Source organism: Callospermophilus lateralis, chromosome 14 (assembly GCF_048772815.1).
Source record: "Callospermophilus lateralis isolate mCalLat2 chromosome 14, mCalLat2.hap1, whole genome shotgun sequence".
NCBI lineage: Eukaryota > Metazoa > Chordata > Mammalia > Rodentia > Sciuridae > Callospermophilus > Callospermophilus lateralis.
In genome coordinates this window covers 61,871,212-61,892,873 of record NC_135318.1, presented here as the reverse complement: position 1 = coordinate 61,892,873, position 21,662 = coordinate 61,871,212, and the positions used below count along the sequence as shown (strand labels likewise).

The window sequence follows — 21,662 nt, the reverse complement described above, 5'->3', positions numbered from 1 at the left end:
AAAACTTGGGGATGATTAAGTGCTTCTGTATCAATACAATGAAACACTAGGTGACTGTTTTGTGTTAGTCATCTCAGTGTTACTGTGACCAAAATATGTAAAGAAAGTTAAATTCATTTTGGCTCACAGTTTCAGAGATCCAGTCCATGGTTGGCTGACTTCAGCCCTCTGGGCTTTAAAGGTGAGGCAGAACTTCATGGCAGAGGGAAGCTGCTCAGGACAAGGCAGCCAGGAAGCAGAGAAGGGAAGGTTCCCATAGGAAGATGCACCCTCTGGGGTAGGCCCCAGTGACCCACTTCCTCCAGCAATGCCTCACCTGCCTACAGTCACTACCCAGCAAGTCCATTCAAACCAGGAGAGACTGATTAGGTCATAGTTCCTATAATCATTTTTTCCCTCTGACTTTCTGCATGGACACAGGAGCTTTGGCAGGGTGGGGGGGGCACACCTCATATCCAAACCATATTTGAAAAGGTGTAGCTCCATATAATTTTTGAATATATATTAAGTGAAAAAAATGATATCGTATTACTGTATTCTACTTTAAAAAATATATATACACACACATGATCATATTTACGTACTTAGAAAATGTTTGCAACCAATGTGGTATTCTTGAGTGGAATTTCAAATAATTTAAAAAATTTGTCTTCTAATTCTATATTTAACATGGACTTTGTATAAGAAGAAATAAGCATATTTATAGCTACCCAGTGTGAAATCAACCCCTGCTGAAGAAGGACTTGCCCGCCCTCCCCTTGGGCTCTGAAAGACATGTTCACCATGATAGGGACCTGGGAAGGGTCCCTCTCAACTTGCAGGAAAGCAGGTTACAAAACACAGTGTGTTCCTGCTTTTGTGAGAATACAAAGACATATGAGGATTACTGGGTATACTGAGTGAGGGGGCTTTTCTAGAAGGTTCTACCTAGTCACTAGTTAGAGTTAATGGAGTTTTTAGTCAGATGCCCTCAGAGATGTGCTTTCCTGTTGCGGGAAGTTTTGTGGATGGCTGGGTGCTTGTCTCAGACACTGGATTGATTACAGTGCTGTTTCACGCAGGAGGAAGGAGAAGCTAGAGGGAGGTTTTCCTGACCATTTATCCTTCCCTCTCCTCCTTCCCCAGTACAGGCTTCCCCCTTTATAAGAACAGCCACCATCAGAACCAGCAATGTGAAATAAGGAGAGTAGCTCCAGGCATGGGCCTTTAGGGGAACCTCCTCCCACCGGGGACAGCAGAATCTTGGGTCTCACTTTTGCCCCTCCCTATTAAACTCACACCCAAGTCAGATTCCATGATCCTTAGCAAATGTTAACTCTGGACAGTAATAATTTTAATGGAGGGTGGGGGGGGGCAGATTGCCAAGTTGGATGGGAAAGGGGGACAAAGGGAAAGAAAATAGGAGAAATAGATGTGGGAAAGGCCATCTCATATCCAGATTTAACAGTAGTCTTTGAACATGGCTTTATTTATCTGGGTGCACAGTGGACAAGGACAGTCTTTGTCCCTGTGAGCAACAAGGACTTCATTTGTGCATCTACAACACAGGCTGAAAGGGTGAGGTTACAGGGTACCATAAGGGTCAAAATTAAATCCTGGTTCGAGGAGGAAAGAAAGGATCCACAATGAATTTGAGTGCAAAAAATAAATATAAAATTTATTAAAACACCCACAATATTTTAAAGATACCAGGAGTAATACAGTTCACAAACCCAGTTGTTTGTGTAAATTATAATAAAATACAAATCAAAAAAGGATACATACTTGCAATTTCTAGGCACCCTAAATTAAATTTACTGAAACACTGGGGGAGAAGGGAGAGTAAGGAGGGGTAGCTCAGGAGGCAAACCAATAAAGTGGAAGGAAAAAAATATTAACAAAAAGGTAAAAATTATACAAAATAAAATTATCAGCATAAATTTACTGTACTAAGAATATCTACAGTTTAATACACATCCTATTGCCTTGAGACATAGCAAAAATCTACCATTCATCCATCAACCCCAGATAAACTTCATTTCAAGTAGCCACAGTTTACAAAGTCAAGACGGAATATTCAAGTATGGTTGTTAAGTTCACCTCCATTGGAAGCCAAGTAACCAAACAGGAATTCAAAGAGATAGAAATAAAACACATCAGAAAGCTACAAGGGCTCTAGATTAAGTCTAACGTGTTAATATGCCACAAGACGACCTGTCCTTGTTTCTTTAATACATGAAAAAGAAATGACATCACTCCTGTTTTTCTCCCCTTTTCCCCTCAAAAGAAAAAAGGAAAGGTACTGGAAGGGAGGAAATTTGTAATGTTCAAATGAGCTAATTGGTATTTTAAGTCCCCATGTGAAGAGTGATGAGTTCCCCTGAACGACGGGTAGTCAAAACGAGGAGAGCACAAACAATACCACTACAAAAAGCATCCCTGATATCAGAATAGAAGCGTAGGAGGAAGTAGGCCAAATAGCTCACTGATTCTTAGGCAAAACTCAACTTTAGACCTGGCATTTCTGCGCTGAGATCTCTGCTCAGGGGAGAAGCCTATTGCTTTGCTCTTGCCGGCAGCTCTGCAGAAGGGCTGGGCACACCAGAAGGGCCCCATGTTCCAGGAAAAAACGACGCACGTGTGCGCGCGGGACTGTATAACCTATGCTGGGGTATGCACCTCGATGTCATTTTGGTCCAGGGTATGATGAAGCTGGCCATGTACTACAGCAGAGGCAGCTGGCTAATGAAGCTAGGTTTTGAAGGAGTCATTTCAAATGACAGCAACGATGACTGAGAAAGCATGATGAGATGGGCATAGGAGATTCACATTTTATTCTAAAGCAAAACTTAAAGGAAACAAACAAAAAAAAAGCTGACCACGCTCCTTCCTTTAGGCATTCTGCCATCTTAACTGCCAAAGAATGAAAAAACAAAATGACCCCAGATTCTTCAAGGTCAAGCATATCATCAAATGGACAACCTGCAGGTCTCAGACCCTCATGGAATCTACTGAAGTTGTCATGATGTCCTGTTTTTGAGGTATTTAAAAAAAAATTGTGACAGTGGATGATGCAAAATGGAGCTTCCTGTTGAGTTCTAAAATATCAACTTCTGTGGACCCAAGGAGAAATTTAGCACCAACTAAAAAGCAGCCTCAGTGGCATTGAGGGACAAAGAAAGCTCCTGCCTGCAGTCTGAACATGACGGCAACAGAAGCCACCAACAGAAGCCACACTGGGGCATACTGAGAAGAGCAAAGGAAAGAACTCCTTGTCTACTGTGGCCCCAGCTGGTGTCAGAAGAGGAAGGAGCTCTCTCTGGACCCCTCAGTGTGCCCCTTCGAGACTCCCAGGAAATCTGCTTAGCACCCTGGGCCACAGGAGGAAAACGTGCGGCCCTGGCTCTGAGGACGCCTGCCATGCTGGGAGAGGCAGGAGTATCTGACTCCCTTTCCTCACTCCCAAGCCCTCCCCATGTTCTTCCTCATCAGGCTGAGAAGACAGGCATGAAACCAAAGCACCAGCTGAGCCAGACAGGCCCATCACCACCCTCAGCAAGGGAGCGAGCTGCTTTCTCACCTTGCATTAGTTTGACCACCAAGGGAAGAACCATAAAACAAAACACAAAATCTGCTCAGAGCAGATTACAGCATGGTAAACAGAGGTCTAAGAAGACAGCACCAAACGAGGAGGGGGAGGGAAAAAAGCCGAGAGAGACTGGAGCCCACCTTGTTTTTGGTTGGTTGTGGTTTCAGAACGTTGATAGCACCTCAGCAAGACAGGATCAGGGACAGTCACATTAAAACACCATAGCACCATTTTATTTAGTCTATTTCAATTCATAAAAATGCTTCCTAGTCCATAAAACACACTTCAGTAACAAAAGGAAAAGAGATATTGGTTGAGGCACGTCAGGGATATATCAGAGTTTTCCACCAGCTTTGCCTTGGTTTGCGATCTCATGGTGGTTAAACTTCAAGAGGAAAGTCTGGCTGGGTATCTCTCAGTGAAGCCAGGTCACGTCTACTCATCATCAACCATCCTCACACATCTGCTGCTGTCTGATACAAAGCAATTAAGCTCTGCTACTTCTTTCCTTGCATTAGCACTTTAAAAATCCCTTGCTCTGCAAACTACTGTTTTCAAGAGGCAGGTGGAAGGGCCAGAGGGGACAGGTAGCATCCCTTTCCATGCACACCATCGTCAACTCAGCAAGAAGGCAAAGCAGCACCCAGGAAGCTGGGGGTATGGGGAACTTAGGACCTGCTAAAAGCCAGACCCAAAACAAAACCCCCCAAATCCATGCAACACCTTTAATCAAGCTTGCCAATGGCAAGACGATGATTTCTTGAGCTAGCACCAGTTATTTTATAGGAACCTGCTGCAAAGTGATTTTTCTTTAAAAAAAAAAAAATCTCTTAGCATAGAACTTTGCAAGTACTTCCCTTGCATGCAACGGGAAGGGAAAAACGCATCAAAGCAAAAAAAAGGAACCGAACATTTGCGCTGCATGTGGATGGTGTCCATGGACGGGGCACACTGGGGAGATGACAGTAAGACTCCATCATTTTCTGTTGCTATATTATCATTCTTAAAACTTGGTCATGCTGTTAGGTTCTTTAGTTGCAATGGCTTTATTTTTTCTTCTCATGATAAAAATGTCAATCATCTTTAGGACTTAAAAAAATGATAGTGCCAGTAAAAAATAAAAATTTGATTTTTCTCTTTAAGAAGCCTTCAGCAGCAAGGGGGGATAAAGAGCTGTGCATAGTTACTTTTAAAATATATGTCTAAAGCATGCTAATTTCAATGACTGAGATTTGAGGTAGGTTATACATGTAGTGTGTAAAGATCAGCAATGGGCTTGAGCGCGGCAACAGCACCACCTAACTCTCAGAACACGCTTGGAGGGAAATGGGAGCGTCCCACGGAGACTGCCTCTTGCCAGCCTCTCAGCTCCTAGCCAGGAGGCTTATGACCCAAGGCTGTGTGGGCTGGGGACAGATGTCACATGCTTTTAGCTTGTATTGTTTTCTCCTTTCATCTAATGGCTTTGCTACCAAAGGGTGACAGAGGGGAAGAGTATATTTAACATACATCAGAGAGATCCACACATGCCAAGTATCAGAAATCACCTGGGTTACACTCGGGACCTTCCAAACCAACAGCCAACCTGGGGCTTCCACGGGTCATACAGACGGTCACATTCTCCAAATGTTTCGTAAAATATCATATTTCTTGCTTAAGATCATTTAAAATGAAGTTTTCAAGGCACCCCCGCATCTACCTAAGCACGGAGTCAAATGAGACCTGCATAAAAGTACTGATGCGATAAGCAAAATAGCATTTAAAGGACCCAACTTTTCCTCAAAACTAGAAAATTAGCATGCTCATTAAAGACTCTGCTTCCTTTAGCTTGTCAAACTGAAGGTCAGAGGTTTTCCTATAAATCTGAGTTCTGAATAATTCTAAATCCTGATAAGCTCTTGGGTATTTATTTCAAAAGCAATAATATTTCATTTTTGTCCTGTAAAATAAATGCAACTTTACAGAATATGGTAAAAGTGGAGGATAGACAAAGCACGTTAAATATTCAGCTACTATTTACAATTTCTCCCACAATTACATGTTAAAACGTACTTTTTTTTTTTCAAGTTGCTGTTTAAATCTAGGCAAAAGTGCTTAAAAAAATCTTTCACTATTTACAATTAAAACCAGACCACACAAATGCTCAGGACGTCTCACAGCGACTCTCCACCGGTGCTTCCCAAGGGCTACAGTGAACACCTGGCGGGTCGGTTCTCAGCTCTTCCACAAGGCACCTGGAAGCTCAGGAGCTTGCCTTTCGCATTGTCATCTGATTGTTAAACTTGACTTATGAAGACCTACATCTGAATAAAACTGCTTAATAAATATCTGATGTTTATTTCAGGGCTTGGCTGTCATTCACCATGTGGCCACATCCCCCTACCCCTGACCATGTCCTGACGAAACCCTTCACTCGCCACATACATCCATGTGGGTAGCTTGAGATCACCTCTGCTAATACCACAGGAAAAACAAACACTCCAACAAGTGTGACTTGCCATAGACGAGGGCTACTTCCACCTGTCAGGCCCAACCTCTCTTAACAATGTCACTAAAATTAAGCACCACATTCTCATTTCAAAGAACTGAACAAATGCACCAGAATTTTAGAACGGGTGTGTTACAAAGGGTAGAGAGAGGAGGAAGGAAAAAAAGAAAATGGAGAAAATGAAGAACTGGCACCAATGAGGGAGGAAAATCATAGCAACCTGTTGAAAATGTTTGACTCTTGCACTTTAAAATTAAGTGGAGGCCTCACCCCCGCAGAGCATGGAGGGGGGTGGACTGGGGCATGCACCATTGTCCAATGTGGAGATCCAAGAGTAAGGACAGATGTGGTAACTGCTGTTACACTGGTTTGCTGAGCTCCCATAGGACACAACCTGCCCAAGAGTCAAGAAAGTTCCAGCACAATACTAGAGCACCTGGTTCCGCACAGCCCAGCACCATGCGCAGAGCCATGCTGGCTCTCCACTGCTTGGATTCAACTTGTTTTTAGAACAGTAGCCCTTTTGCAGCATCAGCATAGACTTTGGGGCGATTCTGAAAAACTGCCACTAAGACAAATTCCTTCAGCCCAGTATTCATTGGCTTATCAAATGGTGGAGAGGACACCTGGGAGCCTCTCAACTCCAGCTCCAGCATGAGGTGCTGCCTAGCAAACCATGACATGATGACTTGGTAAATAACGGACAGACAGGATTCAGTGTGGAGACTAGCAAGCTTGAAGCTGTCTACTTCCATCCTGGTTTCTGGGAAAATTGACACCAGGGTCTCTGGGGCTGGGCCTGGGGTGCCCCTACCCTGCCGCCAACTGGAAAGGGGCCCCAGATGGTTTTCTACAGCTTTCCCCATCCTGCCAGAGTGGACGAGGCTGTCCCAAGGGCTCCCTGCCCGTGGGGAGGGATGAATGAACTGGGGGGCTACACGCTGCACTTGGCTCACAAGGGGCAGATGACTGAGAACCTGTCAGCTCCCAAGAGGCCGGGCTCGCCGGGCAGGAGCGAGCTCTGTGGGCCTTTCCTGCCCTCCATTACCATTACTATTGTCGCTTTAAAAAAATCCAATAAATACACATTTTAAATGGAATTTAAAACTACTCCTTTGTGAAAGGACACTATAAACTTTCTTTCCATTATTGTGATATACAAGGATAGAGTTTTAAAAACAAAATAAAAGCCCCCCCAAACGAGGGGAAAAATAAAACAACGTGGAGATATAAATATTAAGATCACGGAAAAAATCACCCGACAGCCGTAGTTTCTTCTTCAAAGTGCTGGGGACGTGTGGGGAGAGGGAGGGGCGGGTCAGTTCTGAGGTTTGGACCATAAATACATATATATGATAGGCATATCCATATATGTATGTATAGATAGAAAGACTTCTGCACCCCCAACCCGCCCCCGGTGTGAGGGCAAAAGCACCAGAGGCAGCTCGGGCCGGGCCCGACGCTGAGGTACGCTGGCTCCCTGGCACCTAGATCCAGCGGCTGTAGGGGCCAGTGACCTTCGTGTAGGCGTAAGAGGACACGGTGACCGCTGAGTCTGTGGGCACGGCCAGTGCCTGCCGGGTGGGGACAGCCCCCTTCTTCTCCTTGTGCTGGGGCTCAGGGACCATGGCACCCCCCCACTTGCGCTTCTTGCCATAGAGCTTGGCCTCCTGCTGGCCCAGGCCCAGTCGGGCGGCCTCCTCCTGCCGGGCCCGCGCCCGCTCCGCCAGCTGCTTCATCTTGGCTTCCCAGAGGGCCAGCCCGTGGTTGGGCTGGTTGAGGTTCTTGTGCTGGTAGAAGACCAGCGAGATGCGGGTGGGGTGGCAGCGGTTGGGCTTCTTGAGTGGTGTGGTGGCATGCAGCTCCCGCCGGGCACACTCGATGAGGATGGAGCCATGGGCGGGAGCCACGGCCACACCGCCGATGTTCTCGTCTAGGAAGTTGTGTTCGCTGTCTGACCACAGCTCTTCCTCCTCTTCCTCCTCCACGCCAGCACCACCCTTCTCCTCCTTCACAGCTCCCTTGCTGGGAGGCTCCTCAGCTGTTCCCTCCTCCAGGCTGAAGGGGTCCCATAGCTTCTCCTCCGACTTCAGGGCCCCAAACAGCTTATCACTGGAGCCCAGAGGCATGCCAAAGGCCTGCCAGGCTTTGTCCAGCTGGCTCGCCCCGGGGGTGGGGATCCTTCCCTCCTCCCCTTTCATGGGGTTCCACAACTTGTCTTGGAACCCGGCACCACCTTTCAGGGCAGAGTTGAAATCACCTGTCCCCACCCCCCATGGCTTCTCAGTCAGGCCAGGTCCAGTCAAGGCTGAGGTGTTATTCCCAAACTTACAAGGACTCCACGGTTTGCCTCGCAGCCGTCCTCCAGGATGCGGAGCCGACTGCTGCCCATCGCTAGCAAACAGCCCCCACTGGCCATCTGGGAAGTGCGAAGGTGTCAGGCAGCTGGTCCCAAAAGAACTAAGCTTGTCGGGGACGACGGCAGGACTCTCCCCTGGAGGGAACACGCCCCAGCTGCCACCCACACTGTTAGTCCTCTTGGGAGACATGGTTGGGCCTCCTGAGTATTGTCCCCATAGGTGATTGGGTCCCCCATTCTGAGATGCCTCAGGCAAAGGTGTTTTGCCCAGCTTACCAGGATCCCTGGTTACAGATTCGGCCTGAGCCAGTGGGTCTACCGGCTCTTGCTTGATGGATCTGTTATAGCAGTTGGAGCTCTGAGCAAAGGGAGAAGCGTCCCTGGATGCTGGGTGGAGCTGGGGAGCCTTGGGAAGCAGATACTCCTTGGGGCCTGGGTAAGTAGGCTGCTGGTGGTGAGGAGTGGGGTGGTGGGTGTCTGTGGGAACAGCCTGGCCAGGTAGCTCGGCAAACTCAGCACCACCGTAGGCTGGGCTCAGGCTGTTGTGCAGAGCATGGAGATCTGGCTTCTTCTCAAAACTGCTGCTGCTGCCACTGTGCCCCCAGGTGCCAGGACCCAGGAACTGGGAGGGGAAGACGGGGTTGCTGGGTGGAAAGCCATAGTAACTGAATGAGGGAAGAGCGTACTTGGAGTGGAACCCGTTGACAGAGGTCAGGCTGGGCTGTGCATAGTAGGAGTGGTAGGAGTACACGCTGTTCATGCTGTAGGGGTCAGAGGGCCGGCAGTTGCCCAGCACCGAGTAGCTCTCCACCACAGAGTTGCCGCTGTACTTGAAGGAGCTGAAGTGGTTCTGTGGCTCCACCTTGAGGGAGGGCTTTAGGCTTTGCTGGGACAATCCACCCTTCAGAGACAGGCCTGGGGGGAACAGAGGGCAAAGTGGGAAGGAGCCAAGAACACCGCAGCCTGGCAAGGCCGGGGCGGAGGACAAGGGAAGGGGTCTCCCTCCTTCCCTGAGTCCTGTTTCAGGTGGGAAAGACAGGACAGGTGAGATTCTGAGACTTACCCAATTCAGGACCTGGATGCCCCTGAGCACAGGCCCCAGCCCCACTGTGGGTTCCAGGAGGTGGCTTGCAGTTCTCATTCTACCCCAGTGAACTCCCTGAGTCTTCATCAAATCACCACTTCCAATGCTGGATCAGTGTCGCCAGACACAAGAACCCAAGTGCCCACAACCCCCTGCAGTAGCATGCCCACAAGCCCTAGGGCAACGCACCTTTCCTCAGACTCCAGGGGGATGTGTGAGCATGCGAGAGAAGCCAAATGCTCCCATCCACCAAGCTGTTCCCTGGAGATAACCAGCCCTCTCTGCACTTCCCTCCCCAGGGGCCTCCTCTCAGGTAACTCTGTTACTGACCCAACTAAGCAGAGGCCCCAAGACTCTCTGTCTGGTTGCTAGCATGATGCAGGAATGGGGGTGGAGGGTGAGGTCCTCCAGGAAGGGGCCCAGGCCAGCCCTGACAGTGCCCTCTCCACACACCTGTGTCAGTGGGAACCCCAGCCAGCTCCAGGGCCTCCTGCTTGATCTTCTCGGGGGTGCTCAGCTTCTCCTTCTGAATCTTCTTCTTTTCAGCTGCTGCCCTCCTGGCTTCCAGCTGCCGTTGGCGGCAAGACTTGGCAGGCTCAGGGAGACGCCGGACCTCGCGGGGGAAGGCAGTGAGCACCTGGATGGCCCCGCTGCCCACCTTGGCATTCTGGTTCTCCTCACTGCCAAACTCATCTGTGCTGGCCATCTTGTACAGGGGGAGCACGTGCAGCTGCTCGTCCTCCGGAATCTGGCCCACACAGCGATTGTCTTCCTTGGTCAGGGTACAGACCTGACCCACACAGGGAGAGAAAGACATGGGGTTGGGAACCAAGTGCCAGGGAGGGTCTAAATCCCCAGATGACCTTTCCTCAGACTCCAGGGGGATGTGTAAGCATCCCCATGCAATCCAAATGCCACCCACCCACCCAGCCCTACCACTCTCTGCTGCTTCCCAGAGTTTCTAAAAAGCATCTTGGTCCATACAGTACCAGTACTGCCAACATTATAGCCTGCACCACAGCTTTCAAAGCGGATCTGTTCATGTTACCTCACATGCCCCTGATGTGGCACAGGGTCAGTGCTGGCAAGGGGCTGCCAAGAACAGGAAACCTGCTCTGCCCTGTGCCCAGCATTGCTGCCACTGCACTTGGCTGAGCCTGGACCTTCCAGCCCCTGTCTTGAACATTCAAGTTCCTTTTGCTCTTGAGACACTTCTCCTTTTTGTTAAAAACTATGTACTGGTTGTACAAAAGTAGATGAGCAAAAAAAAAAAAGAAAAACCCAAGGAAATAAAAACTATCTCCATAATCTCACTACCCAGAAACAATCATTGCAAACACTTGGGTCATCTGTGCAAACACATACACATAATTACTTTTTGATAATTAAATAGGGATACACTACATATTAATAAGTCCCTTTCTTAACATAGTATGAATATTATGCATTAAATATTCATCCCTGTATGATTTATATCATACATGATACATATGACTATGGTACCAATGTTACTTAACTAATCCCTCATTATCAAACATTTCAACTTGTTTCTAATTTTTTCCTACCATAACAAATTTTTTCAAGATTTTTTCAAAATCTCCTTTTAGTATTTTCCAAAAAAAATTAATTCTTTAGAATAAATGCTGTGAAGTACACCAACCACATGCAGCCAAAATTCCCTCCAAAATTATTGCTTTACTCACACTAACAGAATGTGAGTTTCAATTCTTTTTCACATTTTTGCTGATAATTTTGCCTTTACTCTCTTTAAAAACATTTTGTTCATTAAAATATATCTTATTGTTGGTTTACATTTCCCAATGAGGCTTGTTTCCCTCCCCCCCCCCCCCAGTTTACTCTCTCCTTTTGTATATTCTTATTTTTTGTATTCTTGATGCTGGTATTTGAGGCCTTGACCCTGGAGATCTGGCCCCTCCCAGAGCTAGCTAATTCCCGGAGATAGCACATGACTCCCTGAGAATAAGCCTCTGATACAGAACCAAACAATTCAGAGCCCACATCCCCCAACCACCTCCTTTATCAAGCTCACATTGCAAGCCAACATTCTCCACTCTAAATCGCCCTACGGCCAGGTCCCAAGCAACCATGGACCACCTGCATAGTCCAAAGCCTGGTGAAATTATCTAAACCCAAACAGACTCCACATACCTACCCCTGCCTTGCTATTCCTTCCTGTGGAAACCACAATAAAGGCTCTGGCTAAATTTCCCCCAGCTCCCCACTATCCTGGTACTACCTCTACCCCATGGTATGCCATGTCTTCTGACTCTAGGGATCTGCATGAATTTCTTCTTTGATGACAATCACTTCATGTGTCTTTTTTTTCATGCCTATATTTTGTTTATTTTTTATGTTGTGCTAATGATCAAACCAAGTGCATCACAGGTGCAGGAGGCAAGTTCTCTGCCACTGAGCTACAACCCCAGGCCTCATGTGTCTCATGATACCCAATTAAAATAAAGTTGTACAACTCTGTAGAATTGTTTTCCTTCTTTTGTGCATCTTATACCTTTTGCCAAATTTTATTCTACATTATTCATTGTTTCATACAGTATTCTTCTTAAAAAAATATGTATGTTTTAGTTGTAGATGAACATAATACCTTGATTTATTTATTTTTATGTGGTGCTAAGGATTGAACTCAGTGCCTCACATATGTTAGGCAAGTGCTCTACCACTGAAGTACAGCTGCAGCCCCATATAGTCATCTCTGTATGTTCATGTTATCATTCTTTTATCACAAATGCTAATGCAGTTGAGCTCTGTGCACTGTTGGTCATTGTGGGCATTCTGATGATTGTTCAGACAGCTGAATGATTGTGCACATGTGCAGTTAGACACTTCGACACAAATGAGCTCATGTTATATATCCCTGCTGTTCTAGGACCTACTTTTATTTTTTGAACACAGCTCTACCTCTGAGGTATACCCTATTTTTAAATTTTGAGACAGGGTCTTGCTAATTGCTAAGGATCTCACAGAGCTGCTGAGGCTGGCCTCAAACTTGAGATCCTCCTGTACCTCAGCCTCCCAAGATACTGGGATAACCATCAAGCTTGACTGTACCTGGGAGGTCCTACTTTTTTTTAACTCAGAGATAATTCTAGTTATCCATTTTATATTTGCCTTTTCATTTTTGATTCATTTCATTTTATTTCAGTTTTATTTATTGAACAGAAGCATTACACTTTTCAGGGTCAGTTTTATAAATCCTTTCATTCTGACTTTCTCCTTTGGCTTCAAACTCTAGCTTGATCCAATGTTATAAACAGGAAGAAGGTAAAATGAAAGGGTGAGACAGAGATAGAAGCAAAGTTTCTGTCCTAGAACATAAAAGACACCTAACAAATGACAAACGAATGGCAATCCTGATTTTAAAAATAAGTAGTAAAGGACATAAGTGGAATATTCACAAAGCTGAAATGGGCAAGAAAAATAGAGAAAGATGTTCAACCTCTTCAATATTAAAGACAAAAATCAAAGTGAGACTGTATGTTGGCCACTGGGGGAGGCAAAGACTAAAAGACTGATAAAGTCCAGTGCTGCCAGTAGGCAGAACAGATGCTCTCCAAGCCTCTAGAAGTAAACGTTCCTCCCTGGGGACCTCAAACAGGCTACCACATGGCTGCACAAAGCTGTGTGAGGCTGGATCCTCCTTGCAGCTTATAGATGAGAAACTCTGAAAGTACCTACGGTCCATCCATAGGGGCTGGTGAAATAAGTGACAGCAGAGCCATACCCACAGCCTCAGCAAGCGTGGACGTAAAGCCATCTACACTGACACAAAATCTGAGTTATCCCTGAGTTAGGAATAGCAAGTCACAGAAGAGGATGGAGAGATTAACTAGAAACTCTCACACTAGGGTGGAGACAGGTGCCTGCCCCATCTTGCTTATCAGTCTGAGGCACAGAGACAGGAGACATAGTGGAGGAATGAAATCCTGAGATGGGGCCACCTCACATGGCCAAGAAGTACAGTCAGAATCTGGGAGCTCCCTTGCCTCTTCCACAGCCGCCCAGGAGCCCTGCCTGCACAGGACCTAGCTAAAGAGCATAGCACAGCACCGGTGCCATCTCTTTGAGGGGGATTCCCCACCTGAGCCTCTTCCCTTCTTCATCCACAAATATGCCCCTGGAGAGCCATTCAGCCTCAGAACTCTGCCAGCACCAGGCCCTCTCCTCTGACTGCTTCTTCTGTGCATCTAGTAGATATCTCAAAACAAATTTTTGATTTTCTACCCCAAACCTGGTCTTCCCCTCTTATTCTACTTCTCATTAAGTGGCACCAGTATACTCCCAGTTGCTCAAGTGTCTCCCATCCCTTTGTCCCTCACACTATTTACTTCTCCCTCAGCTTTTACTGCTACCAGAGTATCACATACTTGGGAGGGGACTCTGTCCATTTTATTCCCCACCATTTAGACAGTACTTAGGAACACAGTCGACACTCAATAAACAATTGCTTAATTAATGAATCAAGGGATTGTCTGGAATTATATCCAAGGGTCCACAGAGACCTGGAACCCCATTTTAGACGATGAGGGACTCCAGGTGTCCAAGGCACTGCATCCTACAGTATCCACCTAAGACACAGAGCCCACACACCCTGCCTGCCTATCATTATGGGTTTTCTCAGAGAAGCAGCAGGAGCAGGCAGTCTGGCCAAACATCACCCAGAATTCTCAAAATACTGCCTCCTTGTCCCTCCTGACCCTGGGCCTACTTTCTGCAGAGTCCACAGCTAGGCAGGTGGGGTTGTCGCAGAACACAGGCGTCCTTACCACAGTACACCCATTGTAGAGGTTATGCTGGTCCTTGTGGGCGTGGGCACAGAAGTCCATGCAGGCTGTGACCCCCGAGAAGGGCCGCCCTTCCTTCAGCCCCAGGCGGCAGTCGATCGCTATTTCCTCATTGGTAACCTGTATGAATGTCAAGGAGAATGAGCTGCCCATGGGACCCAGAGGTGAGTTATCCTGATTCTGCACCTGAGGAACCTCGAGGTCTTAGAGGAAGGGAGGTTAAGGATCACAGCTGGCTTCAACTTGGACTGGCTGAGAGGCCCCAGTTCCTAAAAGTTACTTTCCAATCCCTGTAGAAATGGTTCCCTCCCAGATTATCTCCAGCACCCCCGCCTCATCTGGGAGGTGCAGGTTCTAGGAAGAGCTCAGGCCTCAGCATTGGAAAACAGACTAGAGGTGACAGAGGACAACTGGGAGAGGGGACAAATACTAGGGATTCTGTAGAGATGGTATGTGATGCAATTAGCTTGATATAAAAAGGATTTATCAAAGAACTGTATCACCTCTTTACTTCTGGGCTGGGCTCTTTACAAGCACAAAGGAGCCCACTCCTACTTCCCAATTTTAGGGAGCCCAGGGTGGGGAGAGATGTGGACAGTTTGTGGGCAGAGAAAGGCAGGCCCCAGTACCTGGTTTTGATAGGCCTGAGGTGCCAGCCGTTTGTACAGGGGAGCGACTTCAGTGGCCAGGTCCTGGAAACTCTTCCGTAGCACTTCTTCCTGTGGAAAGAAGAGCAGTCATACACATCCAGAGTGGCCCTGCATGGCAAACTGTGTGCTAGGAATGAGCCACCGTCCAGAACCACAGCCAGGTGTATCTGGCAAGGTGGAAAGTCAGGTGCGAGTGAAATTTTATTGTATTCCCTCTGCCATGTCCACTTTAAAGCTGGGGGCGCTGAGGCTTACACCAGGAAAAACCACTGCCAGAAGAAGGTCCAGTCATCTTGACTACTACTCTACTGCCCAGTTCAGCCCAGGACACACAATACACGTTCTCGTTTTCAGTGCTGAACAACCCGAGTCAAAGATGTGATAACACAGGCATAGAAAAATTGTGAGAACTTCTTAATCATGTGAGAGACAGGAAGGCAGAGCAGACAGGATTCTGTGCTAGAAAATCCATGGCCAGCCTAGCCCAGAGTCTGTTATGAGCCAGGTGTTCAGATTCACTCCCAAGTTCTGACTGCTAAACCCATACCACCTGAGTACAAATTCAGTCCCTCAGGGGCACTAGCCACATTTCAAATGCCCAGCAACTCCTGCCCTCTCATCATCAGAGAAAGTTCCACTGGATGGTACCACTCTAGACAAAGTAGTGGTCACCTAGTAATATTCAGAGATGTCTCTCTGGTCCTCACAGAGAAGAAAGTCAGACTATCAGGGGCTTTTACAAGGCCTTCAGCACAGGCACAAAGAACCTAAGAAGAAGCAGGAGGAAGAGGGAAGAGAGAAAGAAGTATACACACAGGATTAGAAATGGAAATCAAGACAATGGCTCATCTCTCCATCCAGTAGGATGGCCTGGTCGCCTCCCTGGCTGCTACTTATAGAGTGGGCCTGAAGCCAGTGAAGCATAGAGAAAAGGCCCATGAGATCTGGGGAAACAGGCCGAGGACTGAATTTTGCCTTCACCATAAGCCAGAAGACCTTCAGCAAAGTCTCTGCCTCTCTGTAAAGTGAGGTAACAGTGCCCACATTATTAAGGGGGGTGGTATCTGAAATTAACTGAGATACCTGTGAGGAGCTCAGCGCAGTATCTGGCCAGGCATGGTGGCACACACCTGTAATTCCAGAGCCTGGGAAGGCTGAGGCAAGAGAATTGAGAATTCAAACCCAGCCTCAGCAACTTAGCAAGGCCCTAAACAACTCAGTGAAACCCTGTCTCTAAATAAAAAATACAAAAAAAGGCTGGGGATGTGGCTCAGTGGTTGATTGCCCTTGGGTTCAATCCCCAGTACCAAAAAAAGAAAAGTACCAGGAAATGATGACTGACAACATGGGGGAAGTATTTTAAGAGACTGAACCAGTCTTTCCATTCCTGGGAATTCTTAGGTCTTGGTGGCCCTGAGGCACCTCCATTCACCAAAGCAACTGCATTTGCTGCTTCAGGGAAAGGATGGATCCTCTCTTAAAAGTCTAGTACCAAGTTAAACTATTGTAAGCTAACAAACAAAATAGTCTAAGAGACAGGTTTTTTTTTTTTTTTTTTTTTTTTTGGTGGGGAGGAGTTCTGAATTTGAAAATGCTTCCTTTTGCTTTTAATGCTTTAAAGTTGCTTCCTTACGTTGGAAGTTGGAAAACACAAGTTCATATGAGCTGTGGTACAGAGAAGAGGTGCCCAAATGGATGTCCATACTTCAGCATGAAGAGCTGGAAGGTTAAGACTGGGATCAAGACGCTGTGCCTGGATTCCAGCAGAGTGACTCAGTACCTGCCCACTGGGGAGCTCAGGCAAGGGGGAAGGAGGCAGAGGTGAAGTGATGGCTCAGAAGGCTTAAGCCTGCTTTGTTGTGGTATGTGAGTCCTACTCACGCCCCCCACCCCCCAGGTGAGAAAGGGGAAGGGTTCTGTGCTCCCTGCACAGCTCTGCTCACCTCCTTGGGATTGTCCCCTGCCAGGCGGAACTTGCGAGGTGTCTTGCTTCGGGCGTATTTGCAGCCATTGAAGTACATGCTCCAGGAACAGCCAAAGGAGAAGGAGGCACCACAGGTGTTGGGGTCTTTGCCTTGGCAAGCGCAGGTCCGGCTGCAACATATATCACAAAATAGGCATACAGATGCAATACCAATTTGCTCTGGAATCTTTTTCCTCCCATGAGGGAAGTCCCTGCTGAGGCCTGGCATCTACTAGCCTCCCAGTGACTTGGACTCATCCTTCCCTGCCCCCCCCTCAAGTCCTTTCTCAGATTTCTTTAAGCAGATGACCAGCTCTCAGCAGCCTGCTCTGCCCCCACCTGAGCATGAAAAGCTAACCTGGAGTCTGTTGTTAGGAGAAGCATGTGGGTTAAGGTAGGAGGATGAATTAATAAAGGCCCAGTATGGTTTACACTTGGCTTTAACTCTAACATCCTGACCAGCTCCAATGCAGACCCCCAAGCAGGGAATGATGTGGACCCCAGGGTTGGAACATGCCCATTTCCTATAACCCAGCTGAAAGGCTTTGAAACTGAAGAATGTTGATATAAAAATTCAACACTTAATAAAATGTGGAAACCACCCAAATGCCCCTCAACTGTGGAATGGATAAACTGTGATATACCCACACAGTGAAAGACCCCTCAGTGGAATAAAAAGGAACAAACCACTGACACATGTCAACTGGACAACCCTCAAAAACACCCCGCTCAGTGCATAGCCAGGCTCAGCAGGCTGCACTCCATATGATCCTGGTAGGTGACATTCCCACAAAGGCAAGCCTGCAGGGTCAGAAAACAAGATTGGTGGTTGCCAAGGGATGTGAAAAGGGATACTGATAAAGGGGCGTTTTATCAGCACAGGGAGTTTGGGGAAGTGGTGGAACTGATCTCTATCTTGATTGTGGTGGTGGCAGCTGCAGGACTGTAAATATTTATCAAAAGTCTCCCAATTATATACCTGAAAGGATGAATCTTACTGAAAATAAATATACTTAATAGAAAACAAAAACAAAAATGAGGAAATCCAAAACAAAGGCAGGTTTTGTAAAATATTTATGTTTGTGGGGCACATGCTTTTTTCACACTGTTCACATCCTTAGCGCCTCAGCGCCGATCTGGAGTTTAACAGTGAAACTGAGTCAATTCAACAGCCTCCCCAGAGCCGGGCTAGCACCCAGGTCAGAATCTGTGGGGAAGCATTTCTCAACCCTGGTCCCAACTCTGCAGGACAATAGCACCCAAGGAGGGTGCAAGCTTGCCCAGGGTTGTCCAGAATCCCTGCACCTGATGCCCTGAGCCTGCCCTACTGCCACGTACTCATCGTTGAGGCCACATCTTCGGCTGGTGGGGTTCCCATATTTCCGGAGAGTGTCAGTGAGCTCCTGGTACAGGGTGTCTCCGAGGCTGCGGGGGATGCCCTCCCAGGCCAAGATGAGGATGACAATCACGGCGTTCTGGCAGTGGTGGCCTGCCCGGTGCCGCACCAGACAGAGCAGCTTCTCTTCCAGCGTGTGCCTGCGGATCACCTGTGGGGATGTGAGGCCACATTGTAAACTGTGGGAGGTTAACAGTGAAATCCCTCCACACGGTGCCACAAATCCCTCCTTGTCACATAGCGTCTTTAAGGTATAGACCCATGAATGTCACAATGTGGCAGTAGCAACCCCACAGGCTAAGAGATTATTAAAATTAGGGCATAAACCACACAAAAAGTCTTTTAAGAGTGGAATGAAGAACGATCACTACAGTATCTTAGACCTTGTAGTTTAAGATACTGATGACTTACATAGGCCTTGAAGAAAAAGACATACATAAAATTCTAAGACACAGAAATTTTTACATTGTCCTAAAACATTTCTAGTGAAAATACAGCATACTTGTGTTTTTAGTTAAAAGCGAGAGGATTAGCACGGTGGAAAACAGATCATTGTCCCTCAAAAAGCTAAAAACAGAATTAGTATATGATCCAGCAATTCTACGCCTTGGACTACATGCTGGGGAATCAGGGGCAGCAACTCAGGCAGATACTTGCACACAAATGTTCAACGCAGCACACTGACAACAGTCAAAGGAGGAAACAACTCAAGTCTCTATCAGTAGATGAATGGATAAACAAAGTATGGCATATATGTACAATAGAATATTATTCAGCTATAAAAAGTAATGAAATTCTGACACCTGCTACAAACACGGATGAATCCTGAAAACACTCAGCTAAGAGAAAAAAGCCAGATACCAGAGGATGAACATGGCAGGGTTCTGCTAAAATAAGGTGCCTAGAATAGTCAGATCCACAGAGACAGAAAACAGATTACAGGTTATCAAGGGCTGGGGAAGGGGGAATAGGGAGGGAATTGGGGAGAATACCCAAAATACCCAAAACAAGCTGTTAAAAAATTTAAAAGCAAGGGCCCTGGGCATCACACTACTCTGCAACTCAGGATTCAGCTGTTCCTCATCCAGGTTTTTTTTCATCTCCTCCCTCTACACACAAAAAGATACATCAGGGCAAAGCGTCCTGGGAGCTGGGGAACAAGGTGGCTGAATTTCCCCAAAGGGTCCCAAGCAGTTCTGTGAAGAGATACAAGGTAGAGGGCCTGTAAACAGGGGTGGAATGAAGGGGAGCTGAGTGGCACCAATGTAACAAAGCAAAAATGCACACAGTCCTGAACTATAGCAACTGGGAAGGAAACCAGCAAAAGAGTGGATCTAGTGGGGAGAAAAGTTTGGGACTACGGGGGCTGACAGGGAAATACTTCAAGTGACTTCCAAGTTTTGTGGCTTAGGAGGCAGCAGTGGTGGTGCTGAATGGCATGTCAACTGGGAGTTCTCAGAGGTCAAGCTACTTGGGAAGATCTCAGGGGTTATTTCCACCAGGCCTGCAGGTCTGGAGGTCAATGTCTGGGTTGCAGATGGCCATGGTCACCAGTATGCCCAGCAGGATATGAAGAAAGGGGTAGCCAAGCAGATAACACTAACAAGGAAAGTGGGCCTGATGCAAGGCCAGGGAGTGACGGGACCACGGCAGTGTGAAGGCATCTGCCGATCAAAAGGGGGATGCAAGGTTTCAGCTCCATCAATTGCCTACATTTGGGGGATCCTGGCCTAGCATAGCCAATTCTTCTGATACTTTATTGCAGGAAAAAAGATGAAAATTTACAATTTTACGTGATTTTTTAAAATGTGGATACCACATTCAACTTTTTTGTCATGGTAATATATACAAAAAAATTTACCACGTTAAGTGTACACTTTAGTGGAATTGGGTATATCTAAACCATCACCATCTCCAGAACCTTTTCACCTTGCAAAACTGAAACTATTCAAACAATAACTCTGTTTTCCCCACCTGATAGACCCTGCCAAGCACTATTCCATTTGTTCCACTCTATGAATTTGATTCCTCTAGGTACCTCATAAAAGTGAAGCCAAGCAAAATCTGTCCTTTTGTGACTGACTTGTCTCACTAAGTGCAATGTCCTCAAGGTTCATCCATGTTGTAGCATGTACCACAATTTCCTTCAAACTTTTAGGAGATACTTTGCATGCTGAACAAAATACATCTCTGTCCAGTTCTTGTTTTGAGGCAAGGAAATAATGGTTTTCCTCCCTACTGAAGCATCAATTATGTTTATTTTTTAAATTGTATTTTGGAAACCAGTAACACATGAATAAGATACTAAGTCACATACTGTGTTCGAACTTCCTGTGTAGTTACCTGGCTTTCTGCAGAATGAGCTGGGGAATATCATGGGCATCAACATGCATCTGTAGAAACTAATACGACAGTAGTCCCTGTGACAAGGATTTGTGAGGCACCATGGTCCACCTCTGCTCACTACCTGGGCACCACATAGGCTAATCACACTCATGGGTCATGTACTCAGAACATACAGCAAGACCCAAGCAGCCAAAGCTGTGATGGAAGCTGTGTCATTCTGGATTCCTCAATGGCAAACACACAAATGTCTTAGCACAAGTAGACAGCTTTCCCTGGCCACATCCTCACAGGTCTATGGATATGGTCAAAAAACTAGGAAAGCAAAAAAAGAGGAGCTGCTCCCTGCCCACACTCCCATGAAGAAACCCAGCAAAATGAAATGCACAAAAGTGTAAAAGTCAAAGGTGAATGGAAGACATGAACACACAAACACTGAGCACTATAAAGTGGTGGTTCACATTCTGTGAAAGCATCATGAATATCTTACTTCGTTTCTAGGCAGGCAATCCCTAAGAACTGAACCAAGAGCAGTGTAACACCCAGCAAAAAGAAAAGTGTCCCCTCCTAGAGAGGGTCTTCATATCATTTCCTGGGGTTTTCCGAGTCAAGTCTGCTCCACTATGCCTGATGGGACTTCAGATACCTGCCTTCTGATCTCCACTAGCTTTATCCTGCCCAACCAGCATCTCTGTGGTTCTTCTATCAAAACTGTCTGCTGTCCTCACTGTGTGCTTGTATTTATTCTGAGCCTCTGAATGCTCCCTGGGCACTCCCTCCTTCTCAGGTTTGGCATCTTCCATATTTGGTATAGGATATCTTAAAATCAGACATTACAGTTGAACACTGTGGCACATGCCTATAATCTCAGCAATTCAGGGGCTGAGGCAGAAGGATCACAAGTTCAAGGCCAGCCTATGCAATTTAGTGAGATTCTGTCCCAAAATAAACAATAAGCCGGTTGTGGTGGTGCATGCCTGTAATCCCAGCA

The 21,662-nt window shown here is 46.8% G+C and overlaps 1 protein-coding gene across 1 annotated transcript in view; it reads right to left on the bottom strand.

Annotated features, from left to right (window-relative positions):
* Positions 1-1,677: 1,677 nt before the first annotated feature.
* Tet3 (tet methylcytosine dioxygenase 3) overlaps positions 1,678-21,662 on the bottom strand; it is a 99,440-nt gene continuing 79,455 nt past the window's right edge. Inside the window, exons 7-12 of the mRNA XM_076832663.2 lie at positions 18,271-18,479; positions 16,913-17,063; positions 14,949-15,038; positions 14,302-14,439; positions 9,953-10,289; positions 1,678-9,330 (exon numbers count right to left, since the gene is read on the bottom strand). Coding sequence (XP_076688778.1) covers positions 7,544-9,330; positions 9,953-10,289; positions 14,302-14,439; positions 14,949-15,038; positions 16,913-17,063; positions 18,271-18,479 — 2,712 coding nt within the window. The 3' untranslated portion in view covers positions 1,678-7,543. The remainder of the gene's footprint in view (positions 9,331-9,952; positions 10,290-14,301; positions 14,440-14,948; positions 15,039-16,912; positions 17,064-18,270; positions 18,480-21,662) is intronic.